Genomic DNA, 22281 nt, shown 5'->3' with positions numbered 1-22281 from the left:
GGCTTTTCCATTTCTTAAGATAATGCCCATTTGAAAATAAAAAAATTGGGAATGGAAAGTAGGCATATATCAGATACTCCCCCCTTTTTAAAAAAGTTTTTAATTAATTTTTTTTAAAGTAGACTCCTCCCAGTGTGCAACACTTGAACTCACAACCCTGAGGTAAGACCTGAGCTGAGATCAAGTGTTGGATGCTTAACCGACTGAGCCACCCCACTCACCCCACTTGTTTTTTTTAAATGCTTTTATTTGGGCAATAGAGGTCTGTGGACGGAAGATGTGAGTTATATATAACTGTTCATATATAACCATTGGGAGTTTAAATATAAAAGGTGAGAGTCAGTGCCTGGCTGGCTCAGTCGATAGAGCATGCCACTCTTGATCTCAAGTTCGTCAGTTCAAGCCCCATGTTGGGCCTAGAGCTTACTTAAAAAAAAAAAATGAGTTTATGTATGTGCACCTGTCGTAAAATAATTCTTGTGGTATTCCAGCGAGCCTTACTTGCCTGAGCTCAGACTTTGGGAGTGATGTGGCTAGCAGAATGTGGTTCCACTAGGGGGCAGCAGAGGCCAGCTCTTTGTATTGCACACTCCCCCACAGGAGTTTAGATCAACAGCAGTGAAGATGAAGATGCAAAGTAGTTAAAATTTCTGCCGTGATAACTTTGAAGAGTTTATGGTTTGTGGAAAATACTGGTACTTTATGGGATAGATAATAAAAATAATTTTTTAAAAGTGTCCTTAATTTTTTTGTAAATTGAAGTAATAAAAATGGAAAAGACAATTTCCATGAGCCTTAATTTACTGAAGGTTACCCTGAATATCTTAGGTATGAGATGGGAGCAATCCCTGCTAGTGAAAATTCTTGCTTCTTTAATTCCTTTAGCTTAGATTGACGAAGATCCTGTCTTCAGCCTGCTTCTAGGTGCATAATGGTTCTTTACATGGCCTTCTGCCTTGGCCTAGTTGCCATTTAGAATTTAAACTTTTTTTTAAAAGGGCAAAACGAGTTCTTTATTTTGCATCAAGAAGCATTGAGCTGGGATAGAGACGGGCCAGGATAGCTACAGAAGTGGATAAGTGGGCTGATGTTTCTCAGGAGTCGGTTAGCTCCAGGCGCTTCCCTCTTGCTGTCCTGCTGTCTGTGCTCAACACAGCAGGCAGAGTGATCCTTTTAAACACAAGTCAGATCATGTCTGCCCTCTGATGGCTTCCTCTTCACTCCGAATAAAAGCCAGTGACCTGATTTTATTTAGCCTCTGCCCAACCTTACTTTCTATTCCCCTCTGTCCCTGTGATCCACACTAGTTGAGCTCTTTCTCCTTCATGCATGTTTTTCCCCCTCATGGCCCCTTTATGTTACTGTTTCTTTTGCTGGAATGGTGTTTCCTCCAGCACGGAGCCCCATGGCTGTCTTTCTTAACCTGAGCCAACCACTCCTCCTCACTTCACTCTGTACTTTCTTTTTTCCATAGCACTTAATACCTTCAAATATACTAGAGCTTTTCCTTATTACATTGTTTCCTTTTTTCTTCACTAGAATGTAAACTCCATAAAGGCAAGGACATATGTCTATTTAATTGACATACCCCGAGTGCTTAGAACAGGGCTTGGTGCAGAGTAGACAGTTGAGATAACACAATTACTTTCTCACATCAGACTCATGAATCAGAGCTTACCTAAATTAATTAATCTACTGCAGTATAACAAATCAACCCACAATGTAGTGGCTTAAAGCAAGAACCATATAATATCTCCCGGTTTCTGTGGATCAGGAGTCCAGGTGCAGCTCATTTGGGTCCCCTGGCTGCTCATCTGGGTCTTTACAAGTCTGTAGTCAAGGTGTCACACGGTACTTGAAGGCTCAACTGGGGGTGGATCCTGTGCCAAGCTCATTCACCTGCTTGTTGACAGGTCCCTCCATGGGATTTATAACATAGTAGCTGGCCTCATCAGTGAGAGCAAGTGAGAGAGTAAGACGGGGTAAGGTGGGAGCAACAGTGTCTTTTGTGACCTAGACTTGGAACTCAAACTTGATCTTACCTGTGTATCCTAGTGGTTACACAGATCAGCCTTAGTCAGTGTGGGGAGGGTCACAGGGTGTGAATGCAAGGAGGCCCAGATCCTTGGGAGCCATTTTAGTAGCTGCCTCCCATGCCTAATATCAAGCTTTCCTGTTAGTTTCAAGGATAAAGGGAGGTAATGAATGGTAAGGGATCTGTAGGCAGTAAGAGGTCTGGGACCTCCACCATAGCTCCACAGGGCCATTCTCGACACCTCAGGGTAGGCTCTGGCTGAGGTTGACCTCACAGTCACTAATCTGTATGTGCCGTTTATCACTTCCACAGATGGGCCATTGGTGTACCCAGTTACACACTGCCTACAGAGACCTATCCCTTGCATCCACAGCTTTAAACGTACCTGGTACATCCTGTTCTTAGGATCTCATCGATGAGGGCTCATGTGCTAGCGTATGCCATGTTTGTTTCCCCGGAGGCCTGTCATTAGTATATTTATGAGGAGATTTGACTAGGTCACTTTTTCATTTTCAGCCAGAGGAGCCTCTTCCCTAAGGGAGTGAGCAGGTTGTGGCTCAGCCATTTACTTTCTAACACTCAAATATCTGTTGAGTGAACAAATGCAAGAACTCATTTAGTCTTTATATCGGCCTTGTGGGAGAGGCTGTTTTGTCAGGAAACGATTTCTCAGGGATGGTGAGGTAAAACTTGTCTTAAGATCCCTCGGGAAATACCAGGGCTGGGATTTGTACTCGGGTCTTTCTGACTCTACAACTCCTGTTCTTAGCATTGTGCCCCAAACCAGATTTTTCATTTAGTGAAATCTAGTGGCTGCTACTCCCAGGTGGGGCTTCCAGAAGGCGTGGAGGCTAGAGGCTGGGAGAAGGAAGGTAGGTATCTTTATTTAAACTCATTGCCATTCATGGTCATGAAGATAAACTAAAAATAGGTGCATTTCCTTCTTTAGTTGGATTATGAGAGACAGATACCCCATAGTTGATCAACACTATCCTTAAAAGTCAAGAAATTTAGGTTTGGATCTTGCTCTGTCGCCCGATGGCTTTAGACCCTTTGACCAGTTCTTAATCTCTTTAAGCCTCAATTTCTTCTGTAAAATGGGGTTAATCATCTCTTTCAGTAGTTTCCAGAAAGTATAATTTCAGGTAGTATAATTTTTAGACATTACTTTTATGTGTGTTTTCTTCTTGTTTTTAATGTATTAAAACTTTAGTCTTTTTTTAAATTCTTGGGACAGAGTTGATAGACTCTAATGATTTCTACCCTTTCTCTGTGAACTCCGTAAATCCTCATTCTTCATCAGTTTGTTAGAAGCTTTCCATGCAACAAACGTTAGCCAGCTTGGTTTCTTTCCAATTACCGTGAACTTTGTTTGTCAAACTGTTGAGCCTCTTGTGGTGTACCTCCTTGTATTTCCAAGATCTTACGCTACACGTGACTTTATTTTTCCCAGAATATTTCCCAGTCTGTCCTTTTCTCTTAAATCTAGTGTAGAGTCTTTAGATATTCTGTGAGTCAGAGATCCCCCTTTTCCCGGAATAAGCTGTCCTTTGTGCCATGTTGTGCAGGAGGAACAGAAAAGTTGGAGTCTGAGTCCTTTGGCCATCTGTGTGCATCTGCAGGGCTGACTGTACTGTTGTCCCTCAGTGACAGGTGCTCGTGGGGCTGGTTGCCACAGGTAAGGCGAAGGCATAGGGAGGAGAGAAGGAGATGCAGGGAGGGGGACAGAAAGAAGGATGTGGAATAGCAGAGTGTGCCCAAGAGTTGTCCCTGTTTCTCCACCTCCTGGTCCTGCTTACATTGTGAACAACAACTCGTATGTTAAGAATCAGAGGTATAGAACTTTAGATTCTGAAGGGACCTGGATCGTCTCCTTCGAACTGTTAATTTATAAATAAGAATGCAATGTATGGTGATAAAGTGACTTCTTATCCATGGTTATACAGCTAATGAATAGTACAGCTGGGGCTTGGGTTCAGTTCTTTTGACTCTAAATCTAGTCTGCTTATGCAACCTCTGGTGGTTTGTTTGCATCTGTTAACTCAACAAATACTTAGTGAGGAGCTTTTAGGTACACATGTATGGTAAATAGGAAACATGCATTCATATATGTCCTCAAATTTACTGGCTGAGATAAGGAAGAACCCTAATATTGGTAGTACTAAGATGTGTTCAGTGAAGTGAGAATGACACAAAAGATGTTGATTTGATTTTATTTTTTTTAAAGATTTTATTTATTTATTTGACAGAGAGAGACACAGCGAGAGAGGGAGAAGCAGGCTTCCCTTGGAGCAGGGAGCCGGATGTGGGGCTCGATTCCAGGACCCCAGGATCATGACCTGAGCCGAAGGCAGTCGCTTAACTGACTGAGCCACCCAGGCGCCCAAAAGATGTTGATTTTAAAGCATAGACATTTTGGGGCACCTGGGTGGCTCAGTCGGTTAAGCAACTGCCTTCGGCTCAGGTCATGGTTCCAGGGTCCTGGGATTGAGCCCCGCATCGGGCTCCCTGCTCCAAGGGAAGCCTGCTTCTCTCTCTCCCACTCCCCCTGCTTGTGTTCCCTCTCTCGCTGTCTGTCTCTCTCTTTCTCTGTCAATTAAATAAATAAATAAAATCTTAAAAAAAAAGCATATATGTTTTTTGTTTTCTACTTCATAATAACTTGTGTTTTGTTATAAAAATAGTGTTTATTCACTATGTAGATTCTAGATGTTGGCAGAACATACCACCTACATAGAAAAATTTTCATATATGTTTGCATACGTATTTTTAAAATTACAAGAAGGGAATTATTCTAGCAGATTCTCTTCCAGCCTGATCTGTAACTTGGAGAACCAGGCTGGAAGAACTGAGAATAGCCAGGCAGTCGTGAACACTGCCAGATCTTGCTACAGCAGTAGTTGGAAGTCTGAATGGACAAAGTTTAAGGGAGACTTAAAGTTTCAGCTAGAGTGGAGTTGGTGTGTTGGGGAATAGGCATTGGAGCATTGAGGACTAGTAATTATTGGGTAGAAGGCAAATTATTGTCAGAACAGCAGGGCTTTTTCTCCTTCCTCTGGCCAGAGTTTGTTTTGAGGTTATTTCAGTGGAAGAATTACCACTGGGACCCAGAAGTCAGTGGTCTGGGTCTCTCAAGTTTAGCTAGGAAATGTTAGTGAGCTGTAGGATGTGAAGGTAAGCTTCTTGGTGTCAGACATCATGATCAACCTTTTAAGGATCCTTCTTTCTGGAGGGAGTCCTGGTAGAGCTGAAAAAGATAATGAACTGGAAGTTTAAAGCCTCTGATATATAATGATTAGCCAGTGGTTTTTGTTTTTGTTCTAGATTTTTTTTTTTAATAGTTTCCTGGTCTTTCCAGAAATTTATTTGCCTCTTCTACGAGTTGCTTGCATATAAAAGACTGGCAAATTAATGTAAAATGAAGTTCCTCTTGAATTCTAAAGGGCTGGGCGCCTGGGTGGCTCAGTAGGTTAAGCGACTGCCTTTGGCTCAGGTCATGATCCTGGGATCCCTGGATCGAGTCCCGCATTGGGCTCCCTGCTTGGCAGGGAGTCTGCTTCTCCCTCTGACCCTCCCCCCTCTCATGTGCGCTCTCTCTCTCTCTCTCTCTCTCTCATTCTCTCTCTCAAATAAATAAATAAAATCTTAAAAAAAATTCTAAAGGGCTACATAAATGTAACATGGTATTACTACTGATGGTGAAAATGAGATTTTTTTTGTTGTGTTTCAGATTCAGGGCTTCTTATTTGGTGCCTAGAATGTTTCTTAACAATAACCTGTCTAATATGGAGTTCTAAAATGTAGATCAGGTGAAGAACATTTATTTCTCTTTATACATATACCAACCCTCAGTCCTTGGATATTGCTTTTGAAATATAAAAAGCTAGCTCATGGGTAAATAGACTATCCTTGTAAGCATTTGAAAAAAGAAAAGAAAAGAAAAGAAATGTGCTTCTGGCTTCTTTTTAGATATGTTTTTATTTCTGAAATGAAAGCTTACCAGAAATTTTTGGGTATTGGTGTGGGGGAGATATTTGTGCTTTATGTTGTTACAGGGAAAAGATGTGTGTGATGTTGAATAGTTAAAGTGGCCAGTGATGATCTTTTTGATAGATGCTTGCCTTGTGGGATTTGATTTTGGACATTTTTTCCATTTTCCTTTGGGAATTTTGTTCTTTTAAATTTTAGTGTTGCATTCTGTCTTAACCTTGTGCAGATCTGTCTTTTAGCTTGTTATGGTTGTAAAAGGTTTTGATAAGGCCCTTGTGTGACTTGACTCCTGATCCATTATTCCAGATTATCCCTGGGTGGATGAATGGGTAGACAAGATAGATGTAATGATTAGGCTTATTATTCCTGCTTCTTAGTCTGAAGATCCGAGGGCTTCAGTGGATGCTGTTTTTTGATACCTTAGAGATTTCTCTTTACCTTTGTACCAGCTTCGGAAGTTGAGAGGCTCTCAGATCCCTTGTCTACTCTGGATGTCACCTCACTAGTTCATATACTAGTGATACGTGCCTTCACAGATGATTTAGTCCAACACTGCTTAGGGGAAATGCTTTAAATTCATATTTCTTCATAGTAAATGATGATGAAACATTTTGAATTATAATAGTTGGTGTTGAAATACAATGAGGAAGGTATTTGGTATTAGTTTCTCATTTATGAACCAGTAAAAGGAGTAAATGTATGTTCAGCTTTACTCCTTTCTCTCCCTGTTTAATACACATGCATTTAGAAACCCTAGAAAAGCTAATCACGAAGAAGGTGAAACTATCCACTGGACTTGCTCAAATGCTGCCTTTTCTCCCTGGAAAACTTGACTCTCCCCTAATATTTTACTAATTCCTAATTTTTTTAGGTCTCTGCCCTTAGATGTCATTTGCTCAGGGCAGTTCTCTTGACTCCTGGACAACATTCAGTAGAGCTCTCTGTTGTCTTTACAGCTTCCTGTATGCCTGCCATAACACCCATGCCACTTTATTGTTAGTTCCTGGTTTTACCGTCTGACCCTAGTAGTCTGTAAGCTCTGTGACAGCCAGAGCTACGTCAGTTTTAGTGCCTGGCTTTTAGTGGCCCCCTAAAATTTTGTTAAATTTATGAATTAAAGAGAACTTTTAGCACTTTCGATAGGTTTTATTTCATACCTTTCTCTATGTGTACGTGTGTATACATACAGATATTTCTGTAAAGATATTACACTGGAATTTCACCTTGTGTGTAGGAGTGGAGTTGTGAAATCAGCACGAGGTGAAAATTGCTCTTCTGTCTTTCTGGTACCTACAGTAAGTCAACACAGTTAGTTTTCCCCTCCAGTGTTCAGTGATAAAATTGTACTTGCATACAGTGGTATTCTAGCTCTCTAGACACAGGCGTCCAGAGTCCTCCAAAACCAGTTTCTGATGTCCCTTTCTGGCAATCTTTTTTGCTGTTCATTTAGTTACACTGGCTTCCGTGGCATTTCTCCTATCTTTAGTTAACTACGTTTGCTTGTATTTTCTGGTTTCTACTCCTTTGTTCATGCTGTTCTCCCCCTTTGGAAGACCTTAGCTTTTCCCTTTTTGTATTGACTTTCAAAGTCCTCCTCAGATTCCATCTGCTCTGACAGGTTTGTTTCTCTGGCTGACCCTGAGTGGTCTCTTTCCACTTCTGAGTTTGTGGCATTTATTGCCCCTGGTAGTCCTTTTACATTTAGTGGTGTACCATCTCGGGGGACGTTCTCTGGGATCTCTTGCTTTTGTGTGTGTTTGTGTTTTCTAGTTTGCTAGATTGTTAGATCACTGAAGACAGGGCTACTCTTCTATTTCTTTGTGGTGTTCACAGTTTAGGCCTGGCACCTTTCTCACTAAATAATTTATATATAAAAATTTGTTCCTCATATTATAGCATGAACCCTGAACAGAGTGCTTTGATGAGAATACTTTTTCTTCTGTTTCTTTTAAAAAAAATTCCACAAACCCCCAATTCCATTTTGTCTTCTTGCTTGCACACAATGGCTGACACTGAGTTATCAGGGAAATCTGTATGCAGGTGGCACAAAAAGCTTAAGCAACTGTGGATGCATTGTGGCCCACTTAAATAGAAATTTCTGGTGGTATAGCATGAAATAAGAATTTTACTAGGTAAAGGAAGAGAAGCACATGACTTGGAGGTTAATTTTTCATTTGAGCGGAGATCCATTTCTTAAAACTGATGCCGTTAAACAAGGTTACTCCCAAGGTATAAAATCCCCAGAAAGATGATTTGATTTCCTTAATGTACTGGGTACCATGTTTCTTAAATTACTAATTATATTATAATTCTCTTATGGCTTGAATGGGAAATTGTCTTTTTGCTATAGGTAGAGAGCTATTTGAAATTCTTTTTAGGGGCGCCTGGGTGGCTCAGTCCTTTAAGCTTCCGCCTCTTGATTCTGGCTCAGGTCATGATCTCAGGGTTGTGAGATTGAGCCCCGTGTCAGGTTCTGTGCTGTGCATGGAGCCTGCTTAAGATTCTCTCTCTCCATCTCCCTCTGCCCCTCTGTCCTTAAAGAAAAAAAAAAAAAGAAAAGAAAAAATTCTTTTTAATTGATTTGTTTCTTAGGATCTGGCTCTCCTGTGGTACAGCTCAAAAGTCACTGGGAATTTTAATTAGTGGTGAAATTTTGGAAAAGATGCACAGAGCCCTAGTTTTCTCTCGTCACAGAAGTTAAAAAAAATGGTATTCCTAATATTTACTAATTAGGTGAAAGTTGCTTCTGTGTTACCTGTACATCAGACTATTAAAATATAAAATGCAGATTGCACTGATGTGGAAGAGATTTTTTTGTTTGTTTGTTTAGGTACAAAGAGGATGGCGAAGCCTTATTAATTTTGCTTCCCTCAGAAGAAAAAGGGATGGTGCAGCAGCTTCTCCAGAAGAAAGTGCCTGTGAAGGAAATCAAGTAAGAACTCCTGGGTGTCTTGATGTGACTTTTAGGAGAACAGAGGCACAGAATTATTATGCTGAATTATGTACACTTAATTCCCGCCTCCCTCTTGTCTTCTGCTGTCTGATTTGTGACTTTTTTGGTTGCTTTTTTTTTTTTTTACAACAAATTTTTGAAGACTGTTCATGGAGAAAATAAGATGAAACGGAGAACTTGTTACCTTCAGCAGGCATGGAGTTGAGAGGATTATACCTCTTGGATGAGATTTGTAGGGTTATGTGTCCATTTTGGAGGATTGTGCTGTCTGTTGAAGATGTTTAGATTGTCAGAAGAATTGATCAGGATCAGAGTTTCACCTGCACTGGGGTCCCTGAAACACTGTGGCTTTACTTGGAAGGAAATAACTTGGAGGGTGTTTAGGTGGGCGTGTAGGGTGGAGCCTTTGGGTAAGGGTTCCATGAGTTGTTAATTGTTGAAGCCCACTGAGGGTTTTCTACCTTTTGTGTCTTTGATTTTATATGCGATTTTATAATTAAAAGAAAGTAAAGAACACCTTATCCATCCCCAGTTACCACCACCCTGGCTTTGTAGAAGCAAAGTAGTTCAGTCTAACCTCAGGGAAACAAGTGGGATTTCTTTTGTGAGACATAGACTCCCAAAAGAATTTCATTCTTTCCTATAGCCTCCCTTGGTGGAGTTAAGTAATGATTCTGTTATTGTGCCTAATCTCCAAGTAAGGAAAACATTATTTATGTCTTTTGGTTACTTATTATTTGAAACTAGTTTTATAACATTTGACTGAATATGGAAGTACTTATAAAAATGATACTAGATTTCATATATTTTATTTCATGGACAGTAGATCTCCCATGAGAGGCTACTTTCCAACTTCATGGATGTAAGAAGTAACCAATGATAATTGGATGTTAACCTTAGTATTTTTCACTCAGCATGGGATGTTGAGAAAAGATTTCTGATCTTGATCTTTTCCCCCTGCATTATGCCTAATATGTGAGAATCAAATTTATGTCTGGTGTAATTTCAGTCTACTCTGGCTCCTAGATGAGAAATAATGTTATAGATTTAAAAATATTGAGGGGCGCCTGGGTGGCTCAGTCCTTAGGCATCTGCTGTCGGCTCAGGTCATGATCCCAGGGGGATTGAGCCCCGCATCAGGCTCCCTGCTTAGCGGGAAGCCTTCTTCTCCCTCTCCCACTCCTCTGCTTGTGTTCCCTCTCTCGTGTCTGTCTGTCAAATAAATAAATAAAATCTTTAAAAAAAAAATTGAGAAAAACAGGAAAATGCTTTATGCTATCTTCAGTTTCTAAAATTGAGATGTCCTAGTTTAACCTTTTTTTGTTGTTACAAAGAATCAACCCAGAAAAACTTATCGACATCCAGAAAAAATTGGAATCATTTTTAGCACAAGATCAAGATTTAAAAGAAAGAGCTCAAAGGGTAAGTCATTGGTAAATTGGATACTTTAGTTGGAATGGACCATATAATAAAGTTAAAATTCGCTTTCTATTACTTCTAGGTTTCATGGTTATGCCTCAGATATTCAAGTAGTGCAATTCGCAGATAACTTTATCATATTCTTTAACTTTTAAAAAGATCGTGTATTTCTTAGAGTAACCTGGGAAACTGTCAGTCAGCTCTGTGCTTCTTTAGCAAACTTATTGTAATTTCTTAATATTAGGTTAAATTTCTAGAAAGCGTAGCACTTTTACTAAATTGTCTTTAGGAATGAAATTTTAGTCTATAAATATGACTTACTGTTCCCAAATTACCTTTTAGACTTAAAAATCCTTTGATTAGCAAATACAAAGAATTCTCACTTTCAGTTAAACTTACTTGTTAGTTCTTAGAGTGCCCGGCAGTAGATGCTTTAGGAAAGGAAGAAGGGAAATAGTTTTGTGTTGTGCTTACAGCTACCCAGTTTTTAAATGGACAGATATTTGAGTCCCAGTTATAAAGCTCTTTTCACCCTGCTTTTACTTTCATTCAGGTTATGAGATCTATATAGGATCTCTATCTCTGCATCTTCCATAACATATCAGCAGTGAGTTAAGAGAGTTAGGATTCAGAAGTTGGATCCTATTTCAGCAGATAGATGAAGTGAGGGGAAGGAAGTAAGAGGAGATGTGGAAAGAGCATCCTAAGTAGATAAGGAGTCTGAGCAGAAAGACGGTCAGTAGTAAGGCTTTTCTGTTATGGTTTGGAAACTGGATATTCTCGGGAAGGAAGTTTTATTTAAAGAGCAGATCTTACATTTCTTTTTAAAAATTAACTTATGTTATATTTTATCAAGTTAGCCTCACTGTGCTTAAAATAACATGAGTGATGAAAGCTAAAATTTGAATGCTTACTTGGTGTTAAGCACTTAGTCATGACATGACTCTGCTGCATGGCAGTTTGATATGCTCTTCATCTTCCCAGCAACCCATGAGAGAGGTGGTATTGATGTGATTTTATACAGGAGTAAATAATAGATTGAGAAAATTAAAAATTATCCAGGGTCACATAAGGTATTAAGTAGCAGGCCTGAGACTGAAATCCATGTGTGACTTTCTTCAGAACTTCCATGGTACATCAGGAGAAATATAAGAAAATCAAATATGGAACTGTGCAAAGTTGAATTTCTAGCAGCTCACTTCACCTGAAACCTAATGAAAAGGGCCTTTAAAAGAAAAAATTTTTTTCTTAATTTTTGAACATGCAAACATTTGTGTGCATATTTTGTCCAGTAGACATACTTTAAGCTAGGAGTTAACTCTTTCTTTTTACAGCTTTGGAAATAGTATGCACATTTAAAAATATTATACATGAATTCTGAAATACCATGACTTACTGCATACTAAGAGGTCATTCAATTATGAATCAGGAAATAAGGAACATTGGAAGGATGTTTCACTGTTTGTGCATACAACAAATGAGCCTTCCAGAACAAAGATTATAGAATGCACATTGAAATAAATGATGTGATTTATTGGGTGTTACACATGGTTTAGCGGAATGGCTAACTGCAGTGCCAGCAGCAGCAAGCTATCTGGTTTAATAGAAGTGATCTTCTAGCCTTTGATTATAATCTGGATAGAACAAAAATGATAGGCAACGGGGCGATTTTTTTGTGTGTGTGTGAACAACTGTAGGGGAAAAAATTATCCTTGAACTGGAGCCATTCATTATTTTTCATGCCTATGGAGACAGGGAAAATGGTTTGAAGAAAGGGTTAGTGTAAAGTTAGAGCAAATATGACGTTCAGGAGATACAGAAATGGGAATTATATATACTTTATAAAAATTATTTTTAAAATAATAAATGCTTGCTTAGATGTGTTTCATCATCTTTGTTGCCTATGTTAAGACTGACAAAGGATCAGGATCATGTTTACTTTTTGGTTTATATAGTTCTTGGTATAAAGATACCTTTTTTCTTTTTAAACACCGAAGAAAAATAGCACAAGATGATGATGACAAATTAATTGACATGATAATATAAAAGGGAAAGCTTTAGAAATAAACTTTTTTCTGTCATGATTTTATTAAGCATAATTTAAATACAGTAACATTTTATTTTGTTGGAAAACATATCCTTTGACTACTAAAATAATTACTATAAATAAATTTTTATTTATAAAAATTATAGCTAGTATTTATTGGTATTTACTGTATTCCAGAAGATATGCCCAGGTACTCTAGATGCAGTTTTTTGGTTAGTTTCTCCCATAACACTTGAAGTAGAAGGTGCTATGATCTCTGATAGATGAGGAAACTGGCAGAAACCCAAGAGATTTGCTTAGCTAGTAAGTTAAGGAGCTCAGATTGTCATCTGTATGATCCCAAAGCCTACATTTTCCCCCCATGATACCCTACTGCAACAGAACGATACTAACTTCTAGAATTGTTTTTTGAGGTGATATTCTATGTTGATTTGGTTTGATGAAACCAAATTTAAAGTCTTATCTAATATCACAGTTCTAAAAAGTTAGGGTTTTGTGGGGGGGGAAGGAGATAAGCTCAACTATTTTTTAAGATCTTTCACTACTGTTGAATTTATCCCTTTGGTTAATTTTCTTTTATCTGGTTTAAATTTATTTTCCATTCCTGACTGTTATATATATTGCATTTAAACCACTTATTTTTACAGTGTTTTGTCTCCTATATACGCTCCGTGTATCTGATGAAGGATAAAGAAATATTTGATGTGAGCAAGTTACCTATACCTGAATATGCCTTGTAAGTATTCATATTACAGTTCTGATTGTGAATCCTCAAAGTTAGAGCTCATTTGTCTGAAATCTGGTTCTCTGAGAGGCCTCGTTGAAACTGCTCTGCCTTACCTTAAAAGATCTGTTAAAGATCTGTAAAGAAAAAGATTATGTAAACTAGAACATAGGTGAGTATTAATTTCTTGTCATCATACAGAAGTTTCTTACTTGTAAGTGAAAATTTCTGAGAGTTACACAGGAAGTTTCCTGTAGCTTTGTCTTAAAGGAGATGGAGAACAGTTGATGAGCATTGTTGGAAATCTTTAAATGTCTACAGTCGTTTTGTTCTTTGGAATGCTGTCCTGGAACACTGTAGACCGTTCTTTTTTTATGCTTTTGAAATAAGTCTCCTTGTCATTTCTTCCCTTATTTTAGGTTGATCCCCATAACTGCTTGCTTATTACCTGAATATTTTTTGTGTCTTGGTGTTTCTTATAGGTACTCACAGTTACCATGGCAAAATGTCCCTGCTTCGTAACAGAGGTTACTATTACATAAAAAAGGAACTCTTGGTTTTGTTTTGGCTTAGTATTTGAAGGACTTTTTTTCTTAACCCTTTCAGCTATAAAGGAGGGATCCTCGTTTTTCAGTGGGGTTCTACCTGTGGGAAGAGCATTGACAAAATCTTATAGAATAGACAAATAGACAAAATCTTTTATTAACCTTGAGGTTAATCATATATTAAATGTCAGCATAAAATTTCCCAGTCTGTGATGAAATATGTTATTTTCGAGGCAAGGTCTGTATATTTGTCCTGCTCTCCAGGAATTTGAATGCTTTTACCTGTAAATGGAGTCGGATAAAAACTCGTATCTGGGAGAACTGCTGTTTTCTGCTCTTCACATTAGATTGTGAGTTTAGTATAACGGGTAATTTGTCAGTTGTAACATTTTAGAATGATTCAGATTGCGAGATAACAGCATGAGACTCCTGACTGTGTAGGTAATTGATGGAAAACTGCATTCCATGGATATAACCTGTTTTCGTCACTTAGGTTTATGTCGCGGTTACTGATTGCGCCGTTTCTGGATACAGTTCATGGTTTACGTTATTGGCTCCTTTTGTGCGCTCTAGAAGAGGTTCTGTCCTGGTTTTCTGGTTGACTTCCTGAGATGTCAGCAAACGGGAGGCACAGGGCTTTAACGCCGGAGGGTCATATTGATGGGACATTTTGTTGCTGCAAATGCCAGGAAATCTCATCTGTTTACAGTTGAAGACCTTTGCCTTTTATTGGTGATGTTTAGGGAAGGCAGAGCCTAAGTAATGGGTACAGTTTAATGTGGTGTTGCTTCATTTCTGTGGATGTTTAGACGTGTAATTTCCTTGACCTATAAATTCCTAAAGCAGTGTTAGACATGTAGGATATAATAAATGTTTTAAAAAATTATTTTCCTAAAGAAACATGTTTTGAACAGCTAATAGGTATAGTTCATTGTGCTAGATGTTAAAATTTATAAATGTATGTACTCCTACCTTAAAGGAGCTCCAAGTTTTAGTAGCTGAGAGAGACACATAAATACAATTGTAATACACTGAGAGAGACATTCTGATGGATGTGAGTTTGTGATTCCACCCTGTGGTCCCCATAACAGTTAATGGCAAGTGCTCGGTAGTGGCCGTGTATGTGCCGGGCAGTATTTTAAATGCATGGCATCTATGAACTCGTTTTACTCTTACAACAACCCTTTAATGTCGATACTGATCATGCCATTTTGCAAATAAGAGAACTGAGGAATAGAGGTTAAGTAACATCCTTCGGTCACACGGCTAGTGGGTGACAGTCAGGATTTGAACCTCAGCAGTCCCATTTCTGAGTCTGTGCTTTTACCACGGCACCTCTCAGTTTCTTGAATCTTCTCTCATAGGAAATAGGCAGTGGATCCATGTCATAATGTTAGCTGTTTATCACAGCAGGGCTGGCTTTACGAGTTTATTTCCAATCCGTCAGAACTTAGGAGTGGGGAAAGACCTGATCATAAAGTGAATCTTGATCTTAGAAAGAGAAAATAATTTCTCTTTTCTTTTTTGATGACCGGGGAAAGACCTGATCATAACGTGAATCTTGATCTTAGAAAGAGAAAATAATTTCTCTTTTCTTTTTTGATCTCTTGTTTAGAAATCCTATTTTTGTAGAAGTGATTATGTCATATTAAGTGTCTAAGAGGAGAGGACAGTGATAACTCGCATTTATTCTTTGCAGAGATCTGTTCTGTCCTTTCACGTCTTTTTCCATGTCCATGTCTTTTTCAGCTTTAGTGTTTACGTTTTGCAAAGCTTTTTCACTTAGCAGGTCGGGTTGTTAGAACAGCTGTGAGGCGGGCCTGGTAGGTACTCCTACCCCATCTTTGTGGAAGCTGAGGCTGAGAGGGGTGAACTGAACATAGGCAGCTTTAGTACCTGAGCTGTTTCCTTGTTTCTGGTCTTGTGCTCTTTATTTCATACCTTGTTAACCTCTTAATGAAAAATGGGGTATTTCTAATGTTTTCTGAGAGGTGTTCTGTATTTTTTGGCTTGCCTTTTGGATCATCTAACCTGTCAAGATTGAGTTGTATCTCAGAGGAGTGTTTTCTTTAAAAAAAAGCTTCCCAATTAGATCTCCAGTCTTAACTGTTGCATAATACCATAAGCACACCATCAGTGTACTGAGATAACTATTTTCATTTGCTCATATTTAAGGTCTCTTGGTCTTGCTGTGGCACCACGGGTAAGATTTCTTCAGAAAATGCAGAAACAACCCGCCAAAGAATTGGTGGTGAGCCAAGATAATAAAGTAATTGAGCCAAGGGCTCCCTCCCTCACCAATGATGAAGTGGAAGAATTTAGAGCCTACTTCAATGAGAAAATGTCCATCCTTCAGAAAGGTGGGAAAAGACCAGAAGGGACAGAATACACACTGGCTAACGGGACCAGTGATGAAGAGGAAGAAGAGAAGGAAGATGAGGAAGAAATGGAAGAGAAACTGGCAAAAGCAAAAGAGTCTCAGCCTCCATCTGTCCCTAGCACCGGGGGGTCCAAGGATGCTCCTGGGCGGTTCTTGGACAGAGACGAGGAGGAGGAGGATGGACACGATGCTGATTTCTTTACAGTGAAGCGGCACAACGTCTTTGGGTGGGACCTTCAAGACAACAAAGCACTACAGGTAAGTTTACCCCCAGTGGAGGCTCTTCTGTTATTTCCTGCCACTTCTTACCCTGTGCTGTTTGTGTGGCCTTTGGGGAAATACGGGGGAAATAAAGACTAGGAGAAACTTGTGGAATGACTTTCTTTGCAGTGAACTCTCCCCTCCTTCTCCATATTTAAAGATGGAATAGGTGCCTGAGAATTCTCATTGTTCATAACTTTGGGAACTCTAAGAAGGCTGACAAATTTAATCTTCTCCTTTGCCATTCTTCTGAGGCATGTTTTAAAAAGTAGCTGGAGTCATGGTTATAGTGTTAATGAAGGCAGGTGATGGGGTTCTAAGGTTTATGGTGTGAGGATCCTTCACTGTGATTCTTAACATACTGCTTTCTGATTTAAATCGTTATAAATGTTCCTTACAATGATTTAATCTCCCTAAGTATGAATTTTACTTTTAATGAGATATTTGCTTTTGGGCACCAACCCAGTATCTTAAATAGAAAGCCAGCATTCCTTTTTAAAGGCCACTTATGATGGTTTATTAAACGTTTCATGTAGATCCTTTGTTTCTCCGTGGCTACCTGCCAGGAGAAATAAAAGGGATAATTCAGATAAAGCACCTTTTTTCTGGAGTACTTGTAGGTGCATAGTAAATGTGTTTCTCCTCCCCTTCCTTAGGTCTCTTCCTGTTTTGTATGTCTTAATCATTTCTTTAAAGCGAATTGAATAAAAAATGAAGCTGAGCCCTTATTTTTTTATACAGTGTTTAATAAAGTTCTAAGTAGTCTTAGAATACTAAATTTTAAACTTTGAAACTTGGGTAGGTGTTTAAGTAACTAAATAAAAATCTTGGAAAGGTAGCAAACATTGTTACTGAGTGCTTAATGTATAATCAGGCATTTTCTGAACATTATCTCATTTGGTTTTTGAATAACGCCCTGTGAGGTAGGTACTATCTCATTGTACAGGTAGAAGAAAAAAGCAGCTAAGACACAGAGACAGTAAGATAGTGAGGTGCACAGCTTGTTACTGGCATAGTTGGAATTTGAGCCTAGGTATTCTGACTTGATTGATCAAGAACAAGGATACTGATCTCATTTATGAAGTGTGATTTATCACTTTTTCTTACAGAATTGATACACTTTGTGTGGTGTCTGATAAATCTGTGGTTAACCTAAGGGTACAAAGATTTACTCCTATGTTTTCCTTGAGAACTTTTATAGTTTTAGTACTTAAATTTAAGGTTAGGGTTTATTTTTGCTTAATATTTGTGTATGGTGTGAGGGAAGGGTTAAGGTTTCTTCTTCTTCTTCTTCTTCTTCTTTTTTTTTTAATGATGTCCAGTTGAACCAGTGCCTTTGTTAAGTAGTGTTTTCTCCAGTAACCTTGACCCTTTGTCCACGGTTGACAATGTATGTGTAGGTCTCTTTGACTCACTTTTGTTTTTATAGCCATCCTTTGACCAGTAATGCCCATCCTCATTAGCTTTATGGTAAACTCGAATTAGGTAGTACAATTCTTCCAACTTGATATTTAAAAAAAAAATTGTTTTGGTTCTTTTTGGCGCACTGCATTTCCACATAAGTTTTTGAATCAGTTGGTTAATTGGTACCAAAAAAATCTGATGATATTGTCATTGAGATTGCATTGAAATCTATAAGTCTATTTGGGGAGTATTGACATTTTGAGTCTTCTGATTCAGGAATATGGCATATCTTTCCATTTATTTAGGCCTTAAAATCTTGTAGCATGGTTTTATAATTTTAAGTATGCATATCTTGCACATTTTTTGTTAGATTCATCTCTTACTATTTCATAGTTTTCAATGCTATTATAAATTGTACTTTTAAAATATAATTTTATAATTCTTTGTGGCCAGTATATAGAAATACTGTTTATTATTTATATAAAATATAATTTTATAATTCTTTGTGGCCAGTATATAGAAATGCCAGTCATTCCAAACTGACCTATTAGTTCTAGTGGCTTTATTTTTGGAGATCTTTGGTATTTTCTCTGTAGATGGTCATGGAGTTTGTGAAGAAAGATGGTTTCGTTTCTTTTTTCCAATCTGTGTCTCTTTCATTTCATTTACTTAATTATACTGTATGTTGAAAGGGCAGTGGTGGGAGTGGCCATCATTGTTCTGTTCCTGATCTGTGAGAGGGAAAACATTCAGTCTTTTACATCTGATTTTAGCTATAGGTTTTTTTGTAACTACTTTTATCAGGATGGGAAAGTTCCATTCTGTTCCTAGGTGGGTTGGTGTGTTTATCAAAATAGATGGTGAAAATTTTGTCAGATCCTTTCTTATTTCAACTATTAAGGTGAACATATAAGTTGTTCTGTTGATATATTGTTTTTTCTTTTTATAAGTGTTGAACCAACCTTAAATTCCTATGATAAACTTAGTCATGATGTGTTTTATCTATGGCAGGATTTTGTTTGCTGGTATTTTGTTAAGGATCTTTATTTCTGTGTTCACGAGGGATATTGGCTTAATTTCTTCTAATGACTTTGGGACTGTGACACATTTTAAAAGCTTTTGATACATTTTGCCGAACTATCCTACAGAGAGGTCACAGTCACTGTCCCACTGACCTTGTCTGTCTTTGCCCATTTACTTACTCTAACACTGAACATGTTTTTACTATTTTGAAAAAAAAAATCAGTGAGAAATGTGTTACCATTTGAATTTATCTTTCTTCGATTCTGTTACCGAACATTATTCATTTATTTCTCTTGTATAATTTCTGTGTATGTGTATTGCTTATGTTTTGCCCTGCTTTTCCCCTGTACTGGTTTTTTTCTGTTGATCTCCAAAATGTCCTTAAACGTTAGTTACTGTCTCTGGCTTTTTAAACTTTTTTTTATATCCCTTGTCACACAGAATTGTGTGTTGGCCTGCATCCCTTACTGAATTCTGAATACCTTGAAATTAATGTCTTACTGACCAGTATGTTTTCAGGGCCTGATACAGTGTCTAAGTCCTGTTGAATTTCAAAAATGTCTCATGAAAAAGTGAGTGAATTACTAAATTTGTTATTCTTTTGCCTTGATAGTTTTATTTGCTGTGAATTATATAATTCATGCATGTGGGGTTTATTTTTGGAAACCTATATTTTGAAACTGTGTAAGATTTTGAAAATACAAGATTTATCTGATTGACTAAAAATGATTGAAAAGGTTTTGTTTAATTTTCTATAAACATTAGCATAAATAACTTCCTTTTTTTTCACTCATTAAATTATATACCTGTAGAGGGTCAGCTTTGGAATTTAGATAGTAGTTGAAATTACCTAACAGTAAATGACGTAAAGATCTAATTAAGAATACATTTGCATGGTATACTATAAAAAGTTCTCTCTTTAAAATACCTACATGATTTATTTTAGATGTAATAAATTAGAAATATATGACCTGTATGTCAAATGTGAGGAATAGTTTGGAACAGCATGGATTTTGAGATGCTGATAAAGGAATGTTTTTCTCTTTCTTCCTGCACATCCCCTAGTACTGTACACAGCCAGAGTTGAAATCATTGGTTCTTTGGCTGAAATAGAAATACAAAGGCTTACTGCCTTTAAGCCCCCACCCTCACCTAGTCTTGCCAGCTCTATATATTATGTGCCTTCGGGCTTTCAAAGTCAGTATTTACTTGTGCTCAAATTATCATCAGCTTTTTGGTTCTTCATCATATTTTTAAGACATATGGTTTTTGAGTGTGATTTTTGCATCTGCAGTCACAAATCAGCTTTCCATTTTAGCCTTTGTTCTTGCATTTTATATTTTAGTATTGAGTTGTACTCACTGGAGGCTGTTTTCTTCCTTTATTACCTATTTTTAAGGATAGACCTGAGAAAGTAAAGAAAACCAAACCATAGTCAAATGGAAGTAATACTATTATTTACACATAAATGAATGTATTCCCCTTGGGAAACTAAGTCCTTTTTCAGACACCGCTGTCTTTGTATTTTTGTTGCTCCTGTTTCAGAATTGCTTTTGGGGACAACATACCAGACACACCAGAGAACTGGTCACATTACTTAAATCACAGGCTATTCTTTGTTGCAATTATCTTTTCTTTCCTTTCTTGCCTCCTTAGGAAAGGGAGGAGATTTGTAGAATTCATTTAAAGTTTGGAGCCAGTGGAGACACATCGGATTGCAGATGACATGGGATTTATTTAATAATCCTATCATTGTTATTGGTAAAATAATGTATTTAGTGTTTTATTATATACCAAATTCTTACAAGTTCTCATTTTGTCCTCATGACAGGAAAGGCAGATGATGATATTTAAATTTCACAGGCCTTTTAAATGACTTTTCCAAAAAGGCACAGTGGTGGAGTCAGTATTCAGAACCTATCTCTGATGCCAAATCGCATTCTCCTTCTCCTCTGTCCTGTTGCCTACCATAGTTGGTACTTAGTTTGCTTGCTCTACGTGGTTGATGTCGGCGTAATTGACAGCACTTTAAGTAACTTTGTGCTGCTCATTGTGTGCTGACATGTGGAATACAGAATTGATGTGTTTACCTCTTTAGACCCGGGCATGAATGGAGAGGAGAGGTACTGAGTGCTGGATGCAAGCAGTGTCTTCTGGAAGACTGCCCTGTCATAGGCCTTTGCTGTTTGACAGGATCAAGGCATTGGCAGACAAACCCATTTCTGTAGCACTGGAGAGCGAACCATGAGTGACAGAGCAGTAAAAGCGATGCGTAGGAGGGAGTCCAGCCGGCGTGATCACACAACAGGGCAGTAAGAGGTTGGCTGACCTCCTGTCATGGGGAAGAAACTTGTGTTTGGCTAGTTTTATTGGCTGCTGACTAGAAAGTTGACCTCCAAGGAAACAGTGTTAGAGAAGAATATGAATATATAATTTAGGTGATGAATTTGAAAATGATTTTAAAACATTTTCTTAAAGAGAAGAATGAAATCTCTAAGCATATGCTTTTGTCTTTCTCATTTTATAATTGTTTAGAGATGAGACTGAAGTGGATTCCATTTTTAACTTAGCACTTGTCCTTTTAAAGCCATCAGAAGAGTAAACCTAGGTCAGCCTTAAGATTTGAATGATACTCATAGATGATAATTTGTTTAGAGTAGAATCTATACTCTGTTTACTTGGAGTCTTATATTTTTGCATGAAAATTCTTGGTATTGCAAGAACTCCCCGGTGGTAAAGCATAGATTAGCTAATGTTACTATTATTTATAAGTATCCTCTTAGAGAAGTTTTCTAAAATTTTGAGTCAAGATTCTGATAAACGGGAGCTGGAGTTTTTCTGCCTCTTTTCCCTGTATCTTTTCTCTTTCCCCCTTCCTCCTCCTTCCTGCTTGTCTTTTTTTCCTCCTTCCAGGAGCAAAATTACTGAGTGCCAACTGGGTGCCAGGGATTGTGCTCAGGACTTAGTGAGTTTTAGAGGCTTATACTTGAGTTAATGTAACTGATTATTAAACCAAAATTTCAGTAGAGAATTCCAGCTTTCTCTTCATTTATTCGATCATGTAACCAAATGGTTTAAAGTTCTAATATTGGCACCTGGGAGAGAATATGGCCTGGGGCAGCAATTTTACCTTAAAGAATGGATAGGTGTTAATAGGAGCAGGGGAGTAAGTAAGCACTCTAAGCAAAGAGTACAGAGTGAGAAAAACCATGACCACAAGAAAGTATGTGTTTACTGTGGGGAGCTCTTTTTGGTGCGATGTTCAGTAGTTAGCCTTTCTGAGCCTTAGTGTCTGTGTTTGTAAAATGGGTCCATTAACAATGTATACTTGGCAGAATTTTTGTGATTAGAAATAGAAAGCACCCAGCACAGTTGTGTACATAGAAGGAGGTAGTTAACATTAGCTACGATTTCCACTTGATAAAGTGTAATAGGAACATACAGATAAGGGGGAGAGACAGTTCTAATACAACTCCAGGTGTTATATTAGAAAACTAATT

At 38.0% G+C, this 22281-nt stretch overlaps 1 protein-coding gene across 1 annotated transcript in view; it reads left to right on the top strand.

Moving 5' to 3' along the window:
• Positions 1 to 22281, top strand: part of DDX10 (DEAD-box helicase 10) — a 268814-nt gene that overhangs the window by 33265 nt on the left and 213268 nt on the right. The window contains exons 10-13 of the mRNA XM_028105941.2: positions 8856 to 8957; positions 10313 to 10400; positions 13092 to 13180; positions 15889 to 16351. Of these exons, the coding sequence (XP_027961742.1) occupies positions 8856 to 8957; positions 10313 to 10400; positions 13092 to 13180; positions 15889 to 16351 (742 nt within the window). The remainder of the gene's footprint in view (positions 1 to 8855; positions 8958 to 10312; positions 10401 to 13091; positions 13181 to 15888; positions 16352 to 22281) is intronic.

The sequence above is a fragment of the Eumetopias jubatus genome, unplaced genomic scaffold (assembly GCF_037043125.1).
Source record: "Eumetopias jubatus isolate StellerSeaLion01/CBP00866 unplaced genomic scaffold, mEumJub1_p1.0 scaffold_13, whole genome shotgun sequence".
Taxonomy (NCBI): Eukaryota; Metazoa; Chordata; class Mammalia; order Carnivora; family Otariidae; genus Eumetopias; species Eumetopias jubatus.
The sequence above is the reverse complement of the archived record's forward strand: the minus strand, read 5'-3'. Positions and strand labels throughout refer to the sequence as shown.